Source organism: Vespa mandarinia, chromosome 16 (assembly GCF_050613455.1).
Source record: "Vespa mandarinia isolate Hongniang chromosome 16, ASM5061345v1, whole genome shotgun sequence".
In the NCBI taxonomy this organism is placed as follows: domain Eukaryota; kingdom Metazoa; phylum Arthropoda; class Insecta; order Hymenoptera; family Vespidae; genus Vespa; species Vespa mandarinia.
In genome coordinates, this window is record NC_140825.1 from 4861115 (window position 1) to 4877211 (window position 16097).

Genomic DNA, 16097 nt, shown 5'->3' on the forward strand with positions numbered 1-16097 from the left:
ACAAATTTAGGGAGGTGTGTTCCCATTGGCTGTTCTAAATGACAGCGCTATCTGCACGTTTTCTTAGTCATCACAGTGAGTCTCGACTCTATTTCCTAACCTCTTTTATCATAGACTTCAATTAGTTTAACTATCTATATTCACATCGATAATTTTCTCGAAGTGTTAGTAGCAGTTTTTGGTAAGAGAGTGATTTGTTTCTGTGAGCACAAAAGGAATATTTGAAAAATGGCAGCAATTAGCTTATTAAATCCAAAAGCCGAATTCGCCAGAGCAGCTCAAGCACTGGCTGTAAATATATCTGCTGCAAAAGGTATTCAAGAAGTGATGAGGACTAATTTAGGACCCAAAGGAACCATGAAAATGTATGCGTTTATTCTATCACGTGCTTATTTTGTTACTTTATATGTATTATTTTTATGATATTTAATTAATTTATATTAAAAAATTAATAGCCAGTTATAATTTTAATAAACTATATAACATAGATTTTAAATGTATAGACATATAGGATTCTTCATTAATTTCCCTTATATGGTCATGAATAGAATCTTCTTAGTCATTATAAGAATATCCTAAGATATAACGATAATTATATATTGTAAGTTTATATTTTAACATGCAAATGTTTGAATCATTTAGGTTGGTTTCTGGAGCTGGAGATATAAAAATAACTAAAGATGGAAATGTATTACTTCATGAAATGCAAATTCAACATCCAACAGCATCTTTAATTGCAAGAGCATCGACTGCTCAAGATGATATAACTGGAGATGGTACAACTAGTACTGTATTAGTTATAGGAGAACTTCTTAAACAAGCAGACCTTTACATCTCAGAAGGCTTACATCCAAGGGTGTTAACAGAAGGCTTTGAATTAGCACGTGCTAAAACATTAGAGATTTTAGATTCTTTGAAAATTCCAATTACTGTTACCAGAGAAAATCTTTTAGAAATAGCAAGGACATCACTTAGAACAAAGGTCCATCCTACTATAGCAGATAAATTGACAGGAATTTGCGTAGATGCAGTATTAGCTATCAGACAGGAAGGAAAAGAAATTGATTTACATATGGTAGAATTAATGGAAATGCAGCATAGGACTGCTATTGACACTACTTTAATTCGTGGTATTGTGACAGATCATGGCTGCAGACATCCAGACATGCCTAAAAGAGTAGAAAATGCATATATTCTTACATGTAATGTCAGTTTAGAATATGAAAAAAGTGAAGTAAGTAAATAAAATGGTGTATATACAATTTTTTAGTTAATAGAATATATAATTATTAACATTATAGGTAAACAGTGGATTCTTCTATAAAACAGCTGAAGAACGAGAAAAATTAGTTGCAGCAGAAAGACACTTCATAGATAATCGTGTTAAGAAAATAATTGAGTTGAAGAAGAAATTGTGTGATGGAACAAATAAATCATTTGTTATAATAAATCAAAAGGGTATTGATCCACCATCTTTAGATATGCTTGCAAAAGAAAATATTATGGCTTTACGTCGTGCAAAACGTAGGAATATGGAACGTTTAGCACTTGCATGTGGTGGAGTAGCTATGAATTCTGTAGATGATTTGCAGGAGGAACAACTTGGCTGGGCTGGCTTAGTTTATGAACACGTTCTGGTAATTTACTAATAAAATTTCTAAATATTTATGAATACTAGAACACGTATCTAAAAATGGATTTATTTCAGGGGGAAACCAAATACACATTTATAGAAGATTGTAAAAATCCAAATTCTGTCACAATTCTTCTGAAGGTAAATTTGTTTGTTTATAAAAAATGTATAACTGTGTTATGAATAACTGCATAACCTTGTTTTTATATAGGGACCAAATAAATATACATTAGAACAATTGAAGGATGCTGTAAGAGATGGATTAAGGGCTATAAAAAATGCTATTGATGATCAAGCTATTATACCTGGAGCTGGTGCATTTGAAGTAGCTGCTAGTCAAGCACTTCAACAATATAAAGAGAAAGTAAAAGGAAAGCAACGTTTAGGAGTACAGGCATATGCTGAAGCTTTACTCATTATTCCAAAAACTCTTGGTATACTATATGACTCTAAAACTTTAGCCTTTTTATTTATTATATTAAAAAAAATTTATTATATTAAAAAATTAATATATTTTTATGTTTTTAGCTATTAACAGTGGTTTTGATTCCCAAGACACAATTGTAAAATTACTGGAAGAAAGTTCTACTTTAGGAGAAGCTGTTGGTTTAGATGTGACTACTGGAGAAGCTCTAAAACCAGTTGATGCAGGAATTTTTGATAATTATGTCGTGAAGAAACAAATAATTAATTCATGGTAATAGGTTAAAATTAATATACTACAAAATGTAGTTAGTTTAAATTAAATTAAAGCGATTGAATACTTATATAATACATTATTTTTCTTTATAGCACTATTATTGCAAGTAATCTTCTACTTGTTGATGAAATAATGAGAGCTGGATTGTCTTCTTTGAAAGGTTGATAATCTCTACCAGTGACTTCATCAATTGATTTTCGGCATTAATATAATTATTCCATATTTTAGGTTAATTTTGATTCATCATAATGCTTTTTATACAATTTGCAGCAATTAATAATGTATTGTAACGTTTAGCTTCTCACGTAAACTAATATATATTCAAGTAGAAAAATACAATTCGTTTTTTCTATGTTGTGCTCTTTTCATATGTTACATAATTACTCGTGTTTGAATATTATAACATGAGTGAAAGAAAATTACATTGTTCTAATAAAAGAAGTCATTTTTATAACATTTATATATATATATATTTTTTTTTTTTTTTATGTACAATTAATATTTCAGTATATGCCATTATAAATGAAAGTTATTTTTTCATTAACACCTGAAAACAAGTTCCGAAAGTACTTAAAGATGTAGGTATATTTTTTGTCATACTTATTATACTTAAAGCATGCATCACGTGCTTTTGTTCCATTAATTTTTCTACAAGTATTGCTGTATTTTCTTCAATATTTGGAAAAGATTGTTTTATAAAAATATGTTTAATTATTTGCTTGTATACCTCATGATCTGGCTCAAAATAACAAGTTAAATTTTTTAAAAAGATTTCTTTTAGTGTTATTAATGAAAGCTTCATCTAAAAAAAGAAATTCTGTTCAAGTTACATAGATTATAAATGTAATTTTTTAATTGGTAATTAAAACAAACCTTTTCCTCTTTTTGAAGTATATCTATTGCTTCTTTATGAAGTATTGGATCATCTGTACAAAGACGTATATGAAGATTGTGATCTAGAGGGATATTATCAAGTTCCTGTTTTAGAAATTCCCTGAGTATCTAAAGAAAAATATTAATTATGCAAAAAAATATAATTGAAACAATATATTGAATCAAATTAAACTCACATTCGTTTCAGATATCATTTTAATGAGATCTTTATACTCTTGTAATACTCGATCTTCATATTGGGCAGTATCTTTGTCTATGATACACGTACGAACTATTTTAATCATTTGTAATATTGGATGTAGATTAACTGTAGTAAATTCAGACTTATTAAAAGCTGGCCACGTCGACAAGATATTCTTAACTTGTTCGTAATCTTGTATATTTTTTATTTCTGTGTACATTTTCATGAAAATTTTAAAACGATCTTCTTCTGTATAAATTTTATCTTCGACTATAACTTCTTTTTGTGTGATATTATTTACAGTTTCATCTAGATCAGCATCAGAAAAATTGCTCCACTCATCTGTCCATTCATCATCTTTATAATTAAATAATATAGATGATACTTCATCTTTCATTGAATCTGAACTTAGTGTTGTTACTCCATTATTATATTCTATATCTGTTTGTTTGTTTATACTTGTGCTATGTTCAGGAACATTATACTTTTCACCATTCACAACTTCATCAGAATTTGTTGACAGCATATTTGTAAGTTTTTCATCATTTATTAAATAAGATTTACAGTGCAATAATGCTTTTTGTATGTCACATTCATCACAATTTGTTGCAAGCATTAGTGCCTTGCTTATTAAACATAATGGATCATACATGTATAACTTTTCAGTATTATTACATAATTGTTTATGAAGTTCTAAAGAATAGTAATATATAACTGTTTCTATGCACAATTCATTTCTTGGCAAATTCATGAAAATAGATAGAATATCTGACATATAAGTTTTATTTAGACTCAGCAAGTATGCCATACTTAACAACCAATCTTCATGGATAGTATGTTTAGCACATTCTAAAAGCACTAATAAAATAAAAAAAAAAGGAACATTAGACATAATAAAATTCATTTTTTTTAATACTATTGTATAGTACTTACAATGATTAATATCATTTACTTCATGTCCGTAACAAGAAGCTTCAGTTAATAAACTTATTCTTAATAGTGCTCTACATAATTTTAATTTAGTATTTTGCACTTCTAATATAGAATAATTTACGTATTTTATATCAAGATTACTGATTCTTTCATTTTTATGTAAAGTTTCATAAAAACAAGAGAAACTTTGAATATTTGTATTTCCATTCTCATTAGTTTCATTTTCATTTTGTATTTCTTTTTGTAATGAATTACTGAAACTAAATTTTAATCTTGACTTCCAAAAATCTGTATTCCCTATATTCTTGATTAATCCATATGTTGAATTTTTCATAATGTTAGCAGAAGTTTTTACAATTTCTGTTGATGTTTCAAACACCTTAGGAATAAATTCTTTTCTTTCTACTTGAGGCTAAAATACAATAAAATAATAGTTTTTATATTATAATTTTTTTTTAACTATGAATTGTATATTTTTTATAAATTTTGTTTATTCATTCAACTTACTGTAGTCATAGCATCTATAAATTCATCTTCACTTTCAATCTCATCAAGATCTTCAGATATATCATTAGGCATCCACAACTGCAAATTTTCATGTAATATTTGGACTTCAATTAAATGCACGCATTCCAAAGCTTTGATTAATATATCATTAGGTCCATTATTTATAGCAAACCATAAACATCTCTTACGAGTTTGTAAATCTCGAAAATTTTCAGAACATCCTAATTCAAATACCACTGTCCATATAGGAACATAATTACTTTGCATTAGTTGTTGGCAAGTAATCGCACAAGTATTATAGTCGTGAACCTTTAAATAAAATTTGTTTGCAACACATATATTATAGATAGTGTAGAAAATCTCTTAATTAAGTAATAATGAAATTGACCTGTAATGCTTTTTTAGCCACGAGTTCTAAAACTTTTCCTTCGCGCAGTCTAATACTATTTTTTTCAATATGTAGATAATTCGCTAACATTAATAATCGTTGACGACTTTTATAAGCATCTTCACGTTTATTTAAACAATCCTCTATTAATTTTAATTTATCGTGCGTAGATCTTACTTGAAGTGGTAGTATATCTATATTAAATTCGTTCAAAATTTGAAGTGAATTAATCAGATCATATTCTTCTCTGATAATATAATTATCATCAAGAATCAAATGCAAGCAAGTCCTGAAATCATTAATGTATTTATTTAAATAATATATAATACCATTCCTATAATAAATTATTTTTGTTATTATAGTAAAAATAAACATTTACTTAGCTAATTCCATATTTGGATCAGTAAGACTTTTGGAACTGTTGAAATATTCTTTACTAGCTTCTATTATAAGATTGACAGCTTTATTATATGAAACTTTCAGTAAGGACTCCTCTTTTTTTCTTGTTTCTATCAGTGTAACGCAAGTTTGAATATTAGATTTATCTCCTGACATTAATCTAGCAGATACACAAATTTCAAAACATATTTCAATATCAATACATGTAAATAACATGCCACGAATTTCTAACATTTGATTTAATAATTGAGCCCATTGTTTTTCATCTGGATGAGGTGTTCTGTATAATTATAATAACAAATCATTTTTATTACATCTTAAAATTAATTATAGAGAACATAGTATACTTACAATTTGTTTAAACTTCTTGCCATTTGAGTTAATAGTAATTTCACAGCATCAGGATTGTTTTTATTATTATGCAAATAATTTATTGTTGTTCTAACTTCATATTTATTTAAAATTTTCATGCTTTCGAGCTCTCTGTCAAGTTCTTCAAATGAACTATTATATTTTCCTTTACGATATTGATCTTTTGATATAGTATCTAAGATATATTTTGCTTTTTGATACATATTTAAATTATTGCATGCATATATGCAGTCTAAGGCTATGGTTACAACATCTTTCATTATTAACGTTATATCCGTTTCACCAAATTGTTTTAAGTATTCAAAAAATTTAACAGGTAATCTAAGATCATCTTTACTTATACAGACCAAGTAATTATGTAGTAGATTTTCTTCAGAATCTTTCTCCTTAAAATTTATAAAAAGTAATTAGAATGCTAGAAAAAATATAATTTTAGAATAATTTTATTACATACAGAATACTTATTCCTTCTCTTTATAAATGGTAATATAAGATTTTGTACATTATCGACGAAATTACTTTCATCTGATCCTGTCATTAATAATTTAATTTTTTCTAGATTATTTAATTTCTCTAATTTATCCAATGACATATCATCCAGATAAACTTTATAAACTAGATCATCCAATGTTTCCAAATCTATTAACAAATCTTCTAAATTATTAATATTATGATATTTTCCTATCCTGATTAATCCTAATGCATTGTCTACCATAAAACTAGTTTTCTCAATTTCATATGCTCTACATCTATACCATTTTTGCAATAAGTTTGGTGTAAGTTGTGCATTTCTAAAACCATAAATATTATTTGTTATTTGGATATGTTTAATTTATATAAGTAAATAATCGATTAAATCATACTTATATATATCTAATGATGGATCTGTTTCATAAAGTAATTGAGATTGATCATCCTCTACAAAGTTAATTATTTCATTAAAAATATTTCTCTCAGACCAATCCTTTCGACGTAATTCATATTGATCTGGTAAAAACAGTTGCCCTTCTAAATCACAATGTGGTAGCAGCTTTTGATAATTTGAAGGATTTAAAGTTTCTGGGAAAAAACTTATAATAGCTAGCCAATGTGGTAACAATATATTACCATAATAAGCAAACATAATTTCTACTGCTCTACAGTCACTGTCCTTTGCAAATCTGTATTTAATGAAACAAATATGTTAATCAATTTACTTGGGTTTTCATATAGAATGAATAGTAATAAATATAAAAAGTATACCTAATAGCGTTTTCAATGATAGAAAGCTGTCTGAATTCCTCATAAAAATTTTTATTATATGGAAGTGAAGGTCCAAGAATAATTTCATAAGTAAGTAATTTATCTAAATGATTCAAAAGTGATCTTCTATATTTAATTAAGTCCTTTTGTGCTTCTGATAAGTTATTGACATCAATAGATTCAATGATTTTGTTTATTCTTTGAATCTGCAAATTTTTATAATATTCATAAACATTTATTCTGTTTTATATCTCTGCGTTTTGTATAAAATGTACCTGCTTTAAATTACTTTCTTGATCTAATTCGACTGCATCATCAAAGGTATCAGCTAATACAAATTTTCCATCATCATATACACCAATGGCGAATAATGTTTCTAAATTGGCACCTTTTAATCCAAAATTTAATAATTCTCTTGCAGCTTCAATGGTATCTGGTACACGAGTAACACATTCATTTAAGACCCAAGATCTTTTTGTAACTTTACTTAAATGTTCATGAATAGCATTTAATGATAACTTAGATTTTCGCCACTGCGTTTGATAAACAAGATCTGTATCTAAACTATATGTATTAGCCAGTACTAAAGCCTCTTCATATTCCTAGAATATAAATAACTATACATAACATATCTTTCTTTATCATTCTAACATTAGAATTGTTATTATTATTATATAAATACCTCAATATCTATTTTTCTAGTATATAATTCTTCAGGAGTAGTACTTTTAAGTCCTAAAATTCTATAAGTCCTATATAAAACTTTTGAACGTTTTCTTTTTGGTTGAAATCTTTCCATATCAGTAATTGAATATAAAGTACTTTGTACTAATTCTGTAGTGTAATTTAAAATAGTAATAGGTTCTAATTCATCACTTTCTTTTTCACTTTCTGATGATGCTTCTAAAAAAATAAATTTGAATAATTTTACTTTGAAAATTAATTATATAAAAATAAATGTAATATAAATAAGAAATAATAATGACGGACCTAATAGTTGACCTTCAGTATTAGATTCCCTATTTCGTTTTTTACTTGTTATATAAGATTCACAATCTAAACATAAAAATCCACGATCTGGACCTAACTCACAAATTTGTGGTTGACCAGCTAAAAATTCTGGGCTTGTTCCCAATAGATTATTTAGATTTTTAGTTGAACATACTGAAATGGATCCTGTATATCTTGCTATGATAATAGCCTTTAAATTAAAAAAGATATACTTTATAAAATCATTTTATAAGATAATCCATATATATAATTGTATATTTAATGAAAAGTATTAAATATTACCTGATTAGACCACCATCCTATATCTACAGGATGAAATTCTGTGAAACCAGATGGAAATTTTTTGAGCTTTATAAGCCCTAATGGATTAGATATATTGAAACCTGGTTGTTCTTGCAATTTCCATTTATTTTGTAATATTAAATTTGGTAATGTCCAAAGTGATACAGATCCATCTGTATGTAAGCATATTAATGATTTATTGTTTGGTGATATTCGTATATTAAATATTATTGATTCAACTCGAAAATATAAAGTAGGTATAATATTCCACAGAGAAAATCTTGATTTAGTTTCAGTATTTTCATTAAAAGTAAATGATAGTTGACAATATGGATAATCATTCAACAATCTCCATGAAGTTAATCCAGTCTCTGATGCTGTAGACTAAGATAAAATAGACCAAATTTAATAAACATTTCATACATGAATAATTTTTTATAGTTTGAACTTACTGTTAGCTTTTTTGTGATTGCATTACCAGCAACATAAAATAAGGAATGTTTTTCATCGTATGCAACTGCATTGACTCCATTTTTATAAAAGTTACAAAAAGAAAATTCATAATTAAAACTAAAACCATTGGATAAAGATACATGATAGGATTTTAAAAGGCCACTGTATGTAATTAATATAAATTCGTAAGACCACTCTTCATTCTTTGTTCTTGGATCAAGAAATATTATAGATGCTATTGCATCCCCAGCTTCCAATATATCTGGGTTTGGTGATATTGTTTTTGGATTTATGTTAAAGATATTATTTCCTAATGAATTATAAAATGATACATATCCATTACTAGATGCTAAAACTAAAATTGTTCCATCTGGACTCCATGAAAGTTTTCGCCATTGTGGGAAAGCATCTTTTGGAACTAAAAAATGAAATATTATTAAATTCTATCTAAATTTCATTAATACTTCATATTATATAAATAAATATACCAGAAGCTTTGCCAATAATTGATTCATCTTTCGCTTTCCGTATTTCTATGATATTTTCTTGTAATACAGCCAATAAACGACCACAGTCTCCTACTGCAATTTTCCATGGTAATGTGAGACTTATTTGCTGTGATATACTTTCCGGTAAAGAATATCTATTATTAAGATATCTCAATGCATTCTTTATAGTACCAGTAGTTGGCAAAATAATAGTATCATTTTTGCATTTCTAAAAGAAATATAGAGATAGGCGTATTAGTAAAATATAATAAATAAAATATTAAGAATACATTAAATTCTTACTTACTATTAATTCTGGCTCCTGTTTTCGAATAAAGTATTCTAATAGTTCATAAAGAATTGGTTCACTTGACAAATCATTTGTGTCCTCCATTTTACAAGCAAGAAAATAATCAAACACATTCTGTCAATTCCTCATAAACAAGGAATTGATCATTTGGAATTTTTATTGCAAGTTAAACGTGGACAATGATGTACCAACTCAACTGATACGTGAGTCTTGAGTTAGTCTCGGTAGATGGTAGCACACTATTTAAGGAACTAGAGCGTTGCGTCTATATTATAAATGCCGGTATTAAACGCCATCTGTTTTTTAACATTTAATTTTTTAATTTGTGCTGTTAAGTTGGACATGCATCTTCTTGATATACATGCAATATAACCCTTTAACACGTATAGTTAACAGAATTAAAAGATACAATAATCCTAATACAATATTGTACGTTCACAAATTTTTTTTAGTCGACAAATCAGTGATAACATTTACAGTTAATTTATAATTACGCTGGATAGAGCATTTGAAAGACAAATCTAATGTAAGATAAGTAGTGGATAATGTAAAAAAAATAATGTTAATAATTTATTTTTTTTTTGCTTTATAATTCTCGTCTTTTTAGTAGCTATAAATATGCCTGATCAACCAAAAGTCATACTTGTAACTGGCGGGAGTGGATTAGTTGGTACAGCAATTAAAACAATTATTGAAGAAAATAAAAGATCGGATGAAAAATGGATATTCGTTGGTTCAAAAGATGCAAATTTGTGGTATGTAACAATATTGTATTGTTACTAAAGATTCGAACATATTTATAATAAGTATAATTGTTGCAGCGATAAAGTTAGTACTGCAAAATTGTTTGATAAGTATAAACCTACACATGTGATACATTTAGCTGCTATGGTTGGTGGTCTTTTCCATAACATGGCTCACAATTTAGACTTTCTGGTAATTGATATTATATTTTCAATGTTATGTTATAATTGTTCAGGTATTGAAGATTAAATTATATTGTAATCATTTATAGAGAAATAACATTCATATGAATGATAATATTCTACAAACTGCTCATGAGACTGATGTTAATAAAGTTGTTTCGTGTCTTTCTACTTGTATATTTCCAGATAAGACCACATACCCTATTGATGAAACTATGGTAATTTGTATGTAATATAGCTTATTGTATCCATGTATCTCATTCAATATTCTTATATAATAATAACATTTCAGATTCACAATGGCCCCCCACATCCATCAAATTATGGTTATAGTTATGCCAAAAGATTAATAGATATCGCAAATAAAGGGTACAATGAACAGTATGGTAGATTATATACAAGTGTTATACCCTGTAATGTATTTGGACCAAATGATAATTTTCATCCAAGTGCTAGTCATGTTATACCAGGACTAATAAGAAGATTATATGATTTAATAGAAGATGGTAGAAAAATGATTAGTTTAACATGCTTTTCAAAATGTACTTTATGTAGATTTTTTGCTAATATTATATATATATATATATATATATGTATATATATACATATGTTTAACAGGAAATACAGAAGATAAAGTTTTCACAGTATTAGGCTCTGGCAAACCTTTGAGACAATTTATTTATAGTTTGGATTTGGCAAAATTAATAATTTGGGTTCTCAGAGAATATAATTCTGTAGAGCCAATTATTTTATCAGGTAAATGCAGTTATTTATATATCATATTACGTATTATTTTATAGTTAATAAAAATGAATGTTTTCAGTTGATGAATCTCAAGAGAGAACGATAACTGAAGTTGTCAATGCAATAGTAAAAGCTTTCAATTATAAAGGTTCAATTCGTAACGATGTTAGTGCTGCAGATGGGCAATATAAAAAGACAGCAAGTAACGCCAAATTACGAAGTTATTTGCCAGATTTTCAATTCACTCCATTTGATCAAGCAATTAAAGAGACGGTCGATTGGTATATAAAAAACCATGATCAAGCTAGGAATTAAACACGTATAAGGATCGATAACATAAGATATATAAATAATTCTGTACAAATTATAAATAAATAATGTACATATTTATATGTAATTTGAACATTTTAAGGTAATAGATTTCAAATTTGCAGATAATTACCTACTAATACAAAATATGTTAAGATATAACGAATAAATAAAAATAAATAAAAAATATTTTTCTATATAGTTTAAAATAATGTAATTGAAAGTATGTATATCTTAAAATATTTTCAAGTATTACAAAACAATAAATAATTATTCAATAAGTTCAGGTAGATTTTTTCATTTTATTAATTTATAATGTTTAGCTCTACTTTCATAATAATACCGTTGGTTCTATAGCTTGCCAGCAAAGAACCCTTCTTGACCGATTTTTGTAGTTACTCGTTAAAGAAAAAGGATAAACGATCATACGCGTGGCAAGACACTAGGGACCGTAATTTACAACGCGTTTGTATGAGCGTTCTTTCAAGTGGTTGAGAAAGAAAGATTACTATGAAGATAAAGCTAGGATGTTAGAGACTACTCTTTTCCTTTATATTTCTATTGTTTCATTGTTATTTATAGAAGTAAATAATAGTTCTTTTCCCCAGAGAACCTACATAGGTGGTACGGGCTTAGCGAACTTGGGAATCCGAGCTATAGGAGGCAAATTTTAAATTATTTGCCATTTTTCCAATAGTATTATTTACAAAAGAGTTACATATTAGTATCAAATCTGTACAATTAAATGTAACTCATTTGCACTTTGTTAATAGACTTTATTTATCTGCTACAGTATACATCATTATTTCATTGTTAGATCGCTTACAAGAGAGCATCAATATTTTCACGTAAAGTCGAATCACAAAGGAGACAATAATATATTTTGAAGGTTTTCTCTAGTAAATAGACCTAATCGCAACAACATTAAATTCCAAAAAAATATCCAATTGAAACCTGAAAGAAAGACTTGTTTGTATGTCCAAGAATTTCTTTAGAAAAACATTGAAAGAGAATGTATTACAAATGAGCGCCGTTGGGGGTGGCATCCCATTCCCCACTACCTTACCACCACTCGTCTCTTCCCGAGTGGCATCGGGTACGTTCGTCGCATCGAAGATTGCCGGCAGTTCGTCAGTCGCGCTTTAGCAGCCTTGCGCGATGTATCATGGAATTAATAGGGGTAGGAAAGTTAATGTTGGTGGTAATGTGTTCGATGTGACAAAGGCGACGTGTTTTAAGGTATGATAAGGCACGTGGTAGTGCATCGTTTAACGTTATCTTAAAAAAAGAAGGAAAGAAAAAAGAAAATAAAGGAGTTCTCGTTGTAACCACTTTGCAACGTTTATTTGTCCTTCGTTCTTTGTCAGTGTGGTGTTTCCTGTGTGTTTTATTTCGAAGAAACGAGATGTCTCGGACGCGTGGAAAAATTGAAAGGGGTTTACGGCCGAGGTAGCGCCGGCCTCGCGCGATCGGCCAGCCGAAGGGAACAATTTCTTCGATGGTTCGTCGACGATCTTCGAATGAAGATGATTATTCGAGGAAAGATATTAGAAAATACGACGACGCGAATACTACCGGCGTGCCTTCTTCCCTTCTTCGATTACTTCGTGCTGAAACGTCAATGATATTCGTTTGGCGAATTCTACCCCCTTCGTGATACAAGAGTAATGTGATTTACGCATTAAGAAGAAAACAAAAGGAGACTAACTTAAAACCTATAAAAGAAGAGAATAATCTTACTGTCTACTTTCTTATCGAGTGTAAGTTGAACGATTTTGAAACGGAATGCTAATTAAATTAGATGTCTATCGATCGTCCGTGCGTGCGTGCCTGCGAAATGGCGGTGGAAAGGATCGGATATGAAAGAACGTGTATATGTATTCATAGACTGTTTCATTGTGTCCTTCTCTTTATCTACAATCCTTCTTCCATTCTCTTGTTTTCACACGAACCGATTTACAATGTAGATTTATAATCTCACATATAGTCGCGTGCCGACGCACGGCCGCATGGCTTTTCAAGTATCTCTTTTCATCTTTATGTTTATATGTTTATGAATTCCGAACAATTGTGAGCTTTCCTTTAGACTATTTTTTTTTCTTTTTTAAACGTTTCTTTTTGACTTTCATCGAAATCAGATCGAGGAAACATAATATGATGTCATTTAATTTTTGGAATGATCTCTAATTTGTGAAAGTTGAAAGAGAGGAAGAGAGGAGATGATGAATGAGATCGAGAATATATTTCGGACGTATTTTGGCATCTTGACTATCGTATAAGATTTCAACATTTTCTCGATCTTTTAACATTGAAAGATGCTCAATACATTGGTCTGTAAAAGCTTCTAAAATATAGCATGAAGAAAATTACGTAATAACTTCTATCTATATTTATAACTTTATTAAGTGTATGTTTGTACGAACAAATGATTATTTCCCACTCGAAATTTCTTTGATATAGTCACCTTTCTACAAAAAAATGTTTTCGTTTGTTTAATTCTCTATCTCTCTCTCTCTCTTTTTTTTTCTCATATCTATTCGTTTGCAACAAGTGCGCCTTCTATTTTCATTTTTCCCGATGTCCTGCTTTGCGTTATTCGATTAATTATTAAGTACTAACTGTTTACATTTGTAATGTTCTACAAAAAATTTTGCTATAGTAAATGTATTTTACTCTTCGATATATACATATATATATATACGTCCAACGAGATTGTTAATGAGATATTCGATAAGATATCACTTAAAACATAGAACAAGTTTTGGCGCTTTTTGAACTAATTAGATTAAATGTTCCATACCGGCAAGAAATCCTTTTAAAATCTCTTTTCAAAGTTAGCATGCTCTATCTCTATTGGAACGATCTTTAAACTTCTTCGAGTGAGATGTAACATCAATTTCGAAAAGTTTTCTTTTCCTGAAAAATCTCTAAGAAAGTATTTTCTCAAAAGTTATTAAAAATAAAGAACTTCTATATCTTTCTTTTTCGAACGAATAAAAAAAAAGAACGAAATAAAGATTCTACGGTTCTATTATTGAACGCTTTCTATAATAATTCTCTTGGTATTCACAAAGGGTCGTTGTTCGAGTTACTGATAGGCCACGTTTCTCAACTCCCTAGAAACTTCTCAACTTTCTCACACTTTTTAGACTTCTACAATCTATTGATTTATCTTAAATAACATACATATTATCGTCCTTCTATTTGCTAATATAATCATTCGAATATTAACGGAATCGATAATTAAATTTCATATAAATTTTAGTTGCAAGATATTGATAGATCTATTACATAAGATGTAATTCGATCTTTTCTAAATTTGGTTCGTAGATTAAAAAAAAAGAAAAAATAAACCACAATGGCGCTATTCCATTCATCATACAACGATCAGTGGAACGTGCCAGTCCCGATAAGTGGATAATCCTTGTAATAGGATTTTACTTCTTGTTTTCATCGCTAATAAATCTCGAGGGATAGTTATTTCGATGAAATATATCGCGAATCCACAGGTTCAAAAGTTCATATTCGTAGTAGCATTTATGTTATCAGTTGGAATAGTACCATGTGAAATACATATATATATATATATATATATATTTGAAGGATAAGTTTTGAAGAGAATAAAAGAATAATATAAAAGAGTTATATAGAATAGTGTCTAATTGTCGTGATGCATCATCCTTTTTATGTTTTCACCTACGTTTTAGCTTCAAATTGCAATTTCGTGAAAGGTGTTTCGTGTTTCTCGTGGAACGACAAAGAATGGACGAGAAAGTCGTCGGTAGAAGGAATCGTCGTGCCGCTCGTTATGTTCTTGGTGGTGCGCGACGGCGTGCTCGTCGACGAAATCATCGACGAAGTCATCGACGAAGAGGCTCCTCGGAGCTTGAATTACTCGAGAACAAGTTGTCCTCTTCTTTCTCAACCTCAGTATCTCGCCTTATACTCTTCTTCGCTGGTTCTTCGAGGAAACGCCGAAGGAAGGAGGACGAAGAATTATACTCATCGTTATCCTTGAAGTTCGTCGGCCATTTAGGAGCCCTTCTATGAGGAGGGTCCGTGTATTTGAATGGAAACCGAAGTGAATGAAAAGAGAAGACGATATGCCTGGCATCGTGGTATTCCGACGACGCTGGAGCGTCGGCAGCGACGATCTCGTTGTACCTGGTGCCTTCCTCTTCATTTTGCATCTTATATGGTAAGTTATAGAGTATTCATTTTAAATTTGATTCATCGATTAAATCTATATTCACTAACTCTCTCCTATATTCTTCCCTTTACAATAATTTCTATGAATTTTAATTAAAAGCATTCAAGGATTCATT

At 29.0% G+C, this 16097-nt stretch overlaps 4 protein-coding genes across 6 annotated transcripts in view; 3 read left to right on the top strand and 1 right to left on the bottom strand.

Annotated features, from left to right (window-relative positions):
- The first annotated feature begins 116 nt into the window (after positions 1 to 116).
- On the top strand, positions 117 to 2710 carry CCT6 (chaperonin containing TCP1 subunit 6). The gene is made up of 7 exons (XM_035867677.2): positions 117 to 365; positions 643 to 1234; positions 1302 to 1637; positions 1709 to 1774; positions 1845 to 2067; positions 2162 to 2330; positions 2426 to 2710. Exons 1-7 carry the CDS (start codon positions 229 to 231, stop codon positions 2496 to 2498), a joined length of 1596 nt encoding a protein of 531 aa, XP_035723570.1. The 5' UTR covers positions 117 to 228; the 3' UTR covers positions 2499 to 2710.
- Positions 2711 to 2806: 96 nt separating this feature from the next.
- LOC118442278 (NBAS subunit of NRZ tethering complex) lies at positions 2807 to 10013 on the bottom strand. The gene is made up of 18 exons (XM_035867673.2): positions 9791 to 10013; positions 9484 to 9712; positions 8995 to 9413; positions 8543 to 8926; positions 8240 to 8450; positions 7932 to 8152; positions 7525 to 7851; positions 7250 to 7455; positions 6871 to 7167; positions 6462 to 6798; positions 5987 to 6393; positions 5616 to 5915; positions 5237 to 5525; positions 4849 to 5157; positions 4342 to 4753; positions 3404 to 4266; positions 3207 to 3335; positions 2807 to 3135 (listed from the first exon to the last, which is right to left on the bottom strand). The coding sequence occupies exons 1-18, from the start codon at positions 9875 to 9877 to the stop codon at positions 2863 to 2865; spliced, it is 5700 nt and encodes a 1899-aa protein (XP_035723566.1). The 5' UTR covers positions 9878 to 10013; the 3' UTR covers positions 2807 to 2862.
- Positions 10014 to 10085: 72 nt separating this feature from the next.
- Gmer (GDP-L-fucose synthase-like protein) lies at positions 10086 to 11874 on the top strand. 2 transcript variants are annotated; one of them, XM_035867678.2, is made up of 7 exons: positions 10086 to 10319; positions 10401 to 10548; positions 10615 to 10729; positions 10809 to 10937; positions 11012 to 11225; positions 11338 to 11475; positions 11543 to 11874. In XM_035867678.2, the coding sequence occupies exons 2-7, from the start codon at positions 10412 to 10414 to the stop codon at positions 11776 to 11778; spliced, it is 969 nt and encodes a 322-aa protein (XP_035723571.1). In that variant the 5' UTR covers positions 10086 to 10319; positions 10401 to 10411; the 3' UTR covers positions 11779 to 11874. The 2 variants fall into 2 exon arrangements, with proteins under 2 accessions (XP_035723571.1, XP_035723572.1); XM_035867679.2 differs by having other exon boundaries at positions 10404 to 10548.
- Positions 11875 to 15827: 3953 nt separating this feature from the next.
- inaE (inactivation no afterpotential E) overlaps positions 15828 to 16097 on the top strand; it is a 28271-nt gene continuing 28001 nt past the window's right edge. Inside the window, exon 1 of one of the 2 annotated variants that reach the window (XM_035867838.2) lies at positions 15828 to 15970. Coding sequence is in view for 1 of the 2 variants with exons in the window: in XM_035867834.2 (XP_035723727.2) it covers positions 15876 to 15970 (95 nt within the window). In the remaining variant the exon portion in view is untranslated. The remainder of the gene's footprint in view (positions 15971 to 16097) is intronic. The other variant, XM_035867834.2, reaches the window with a different exon arrangement.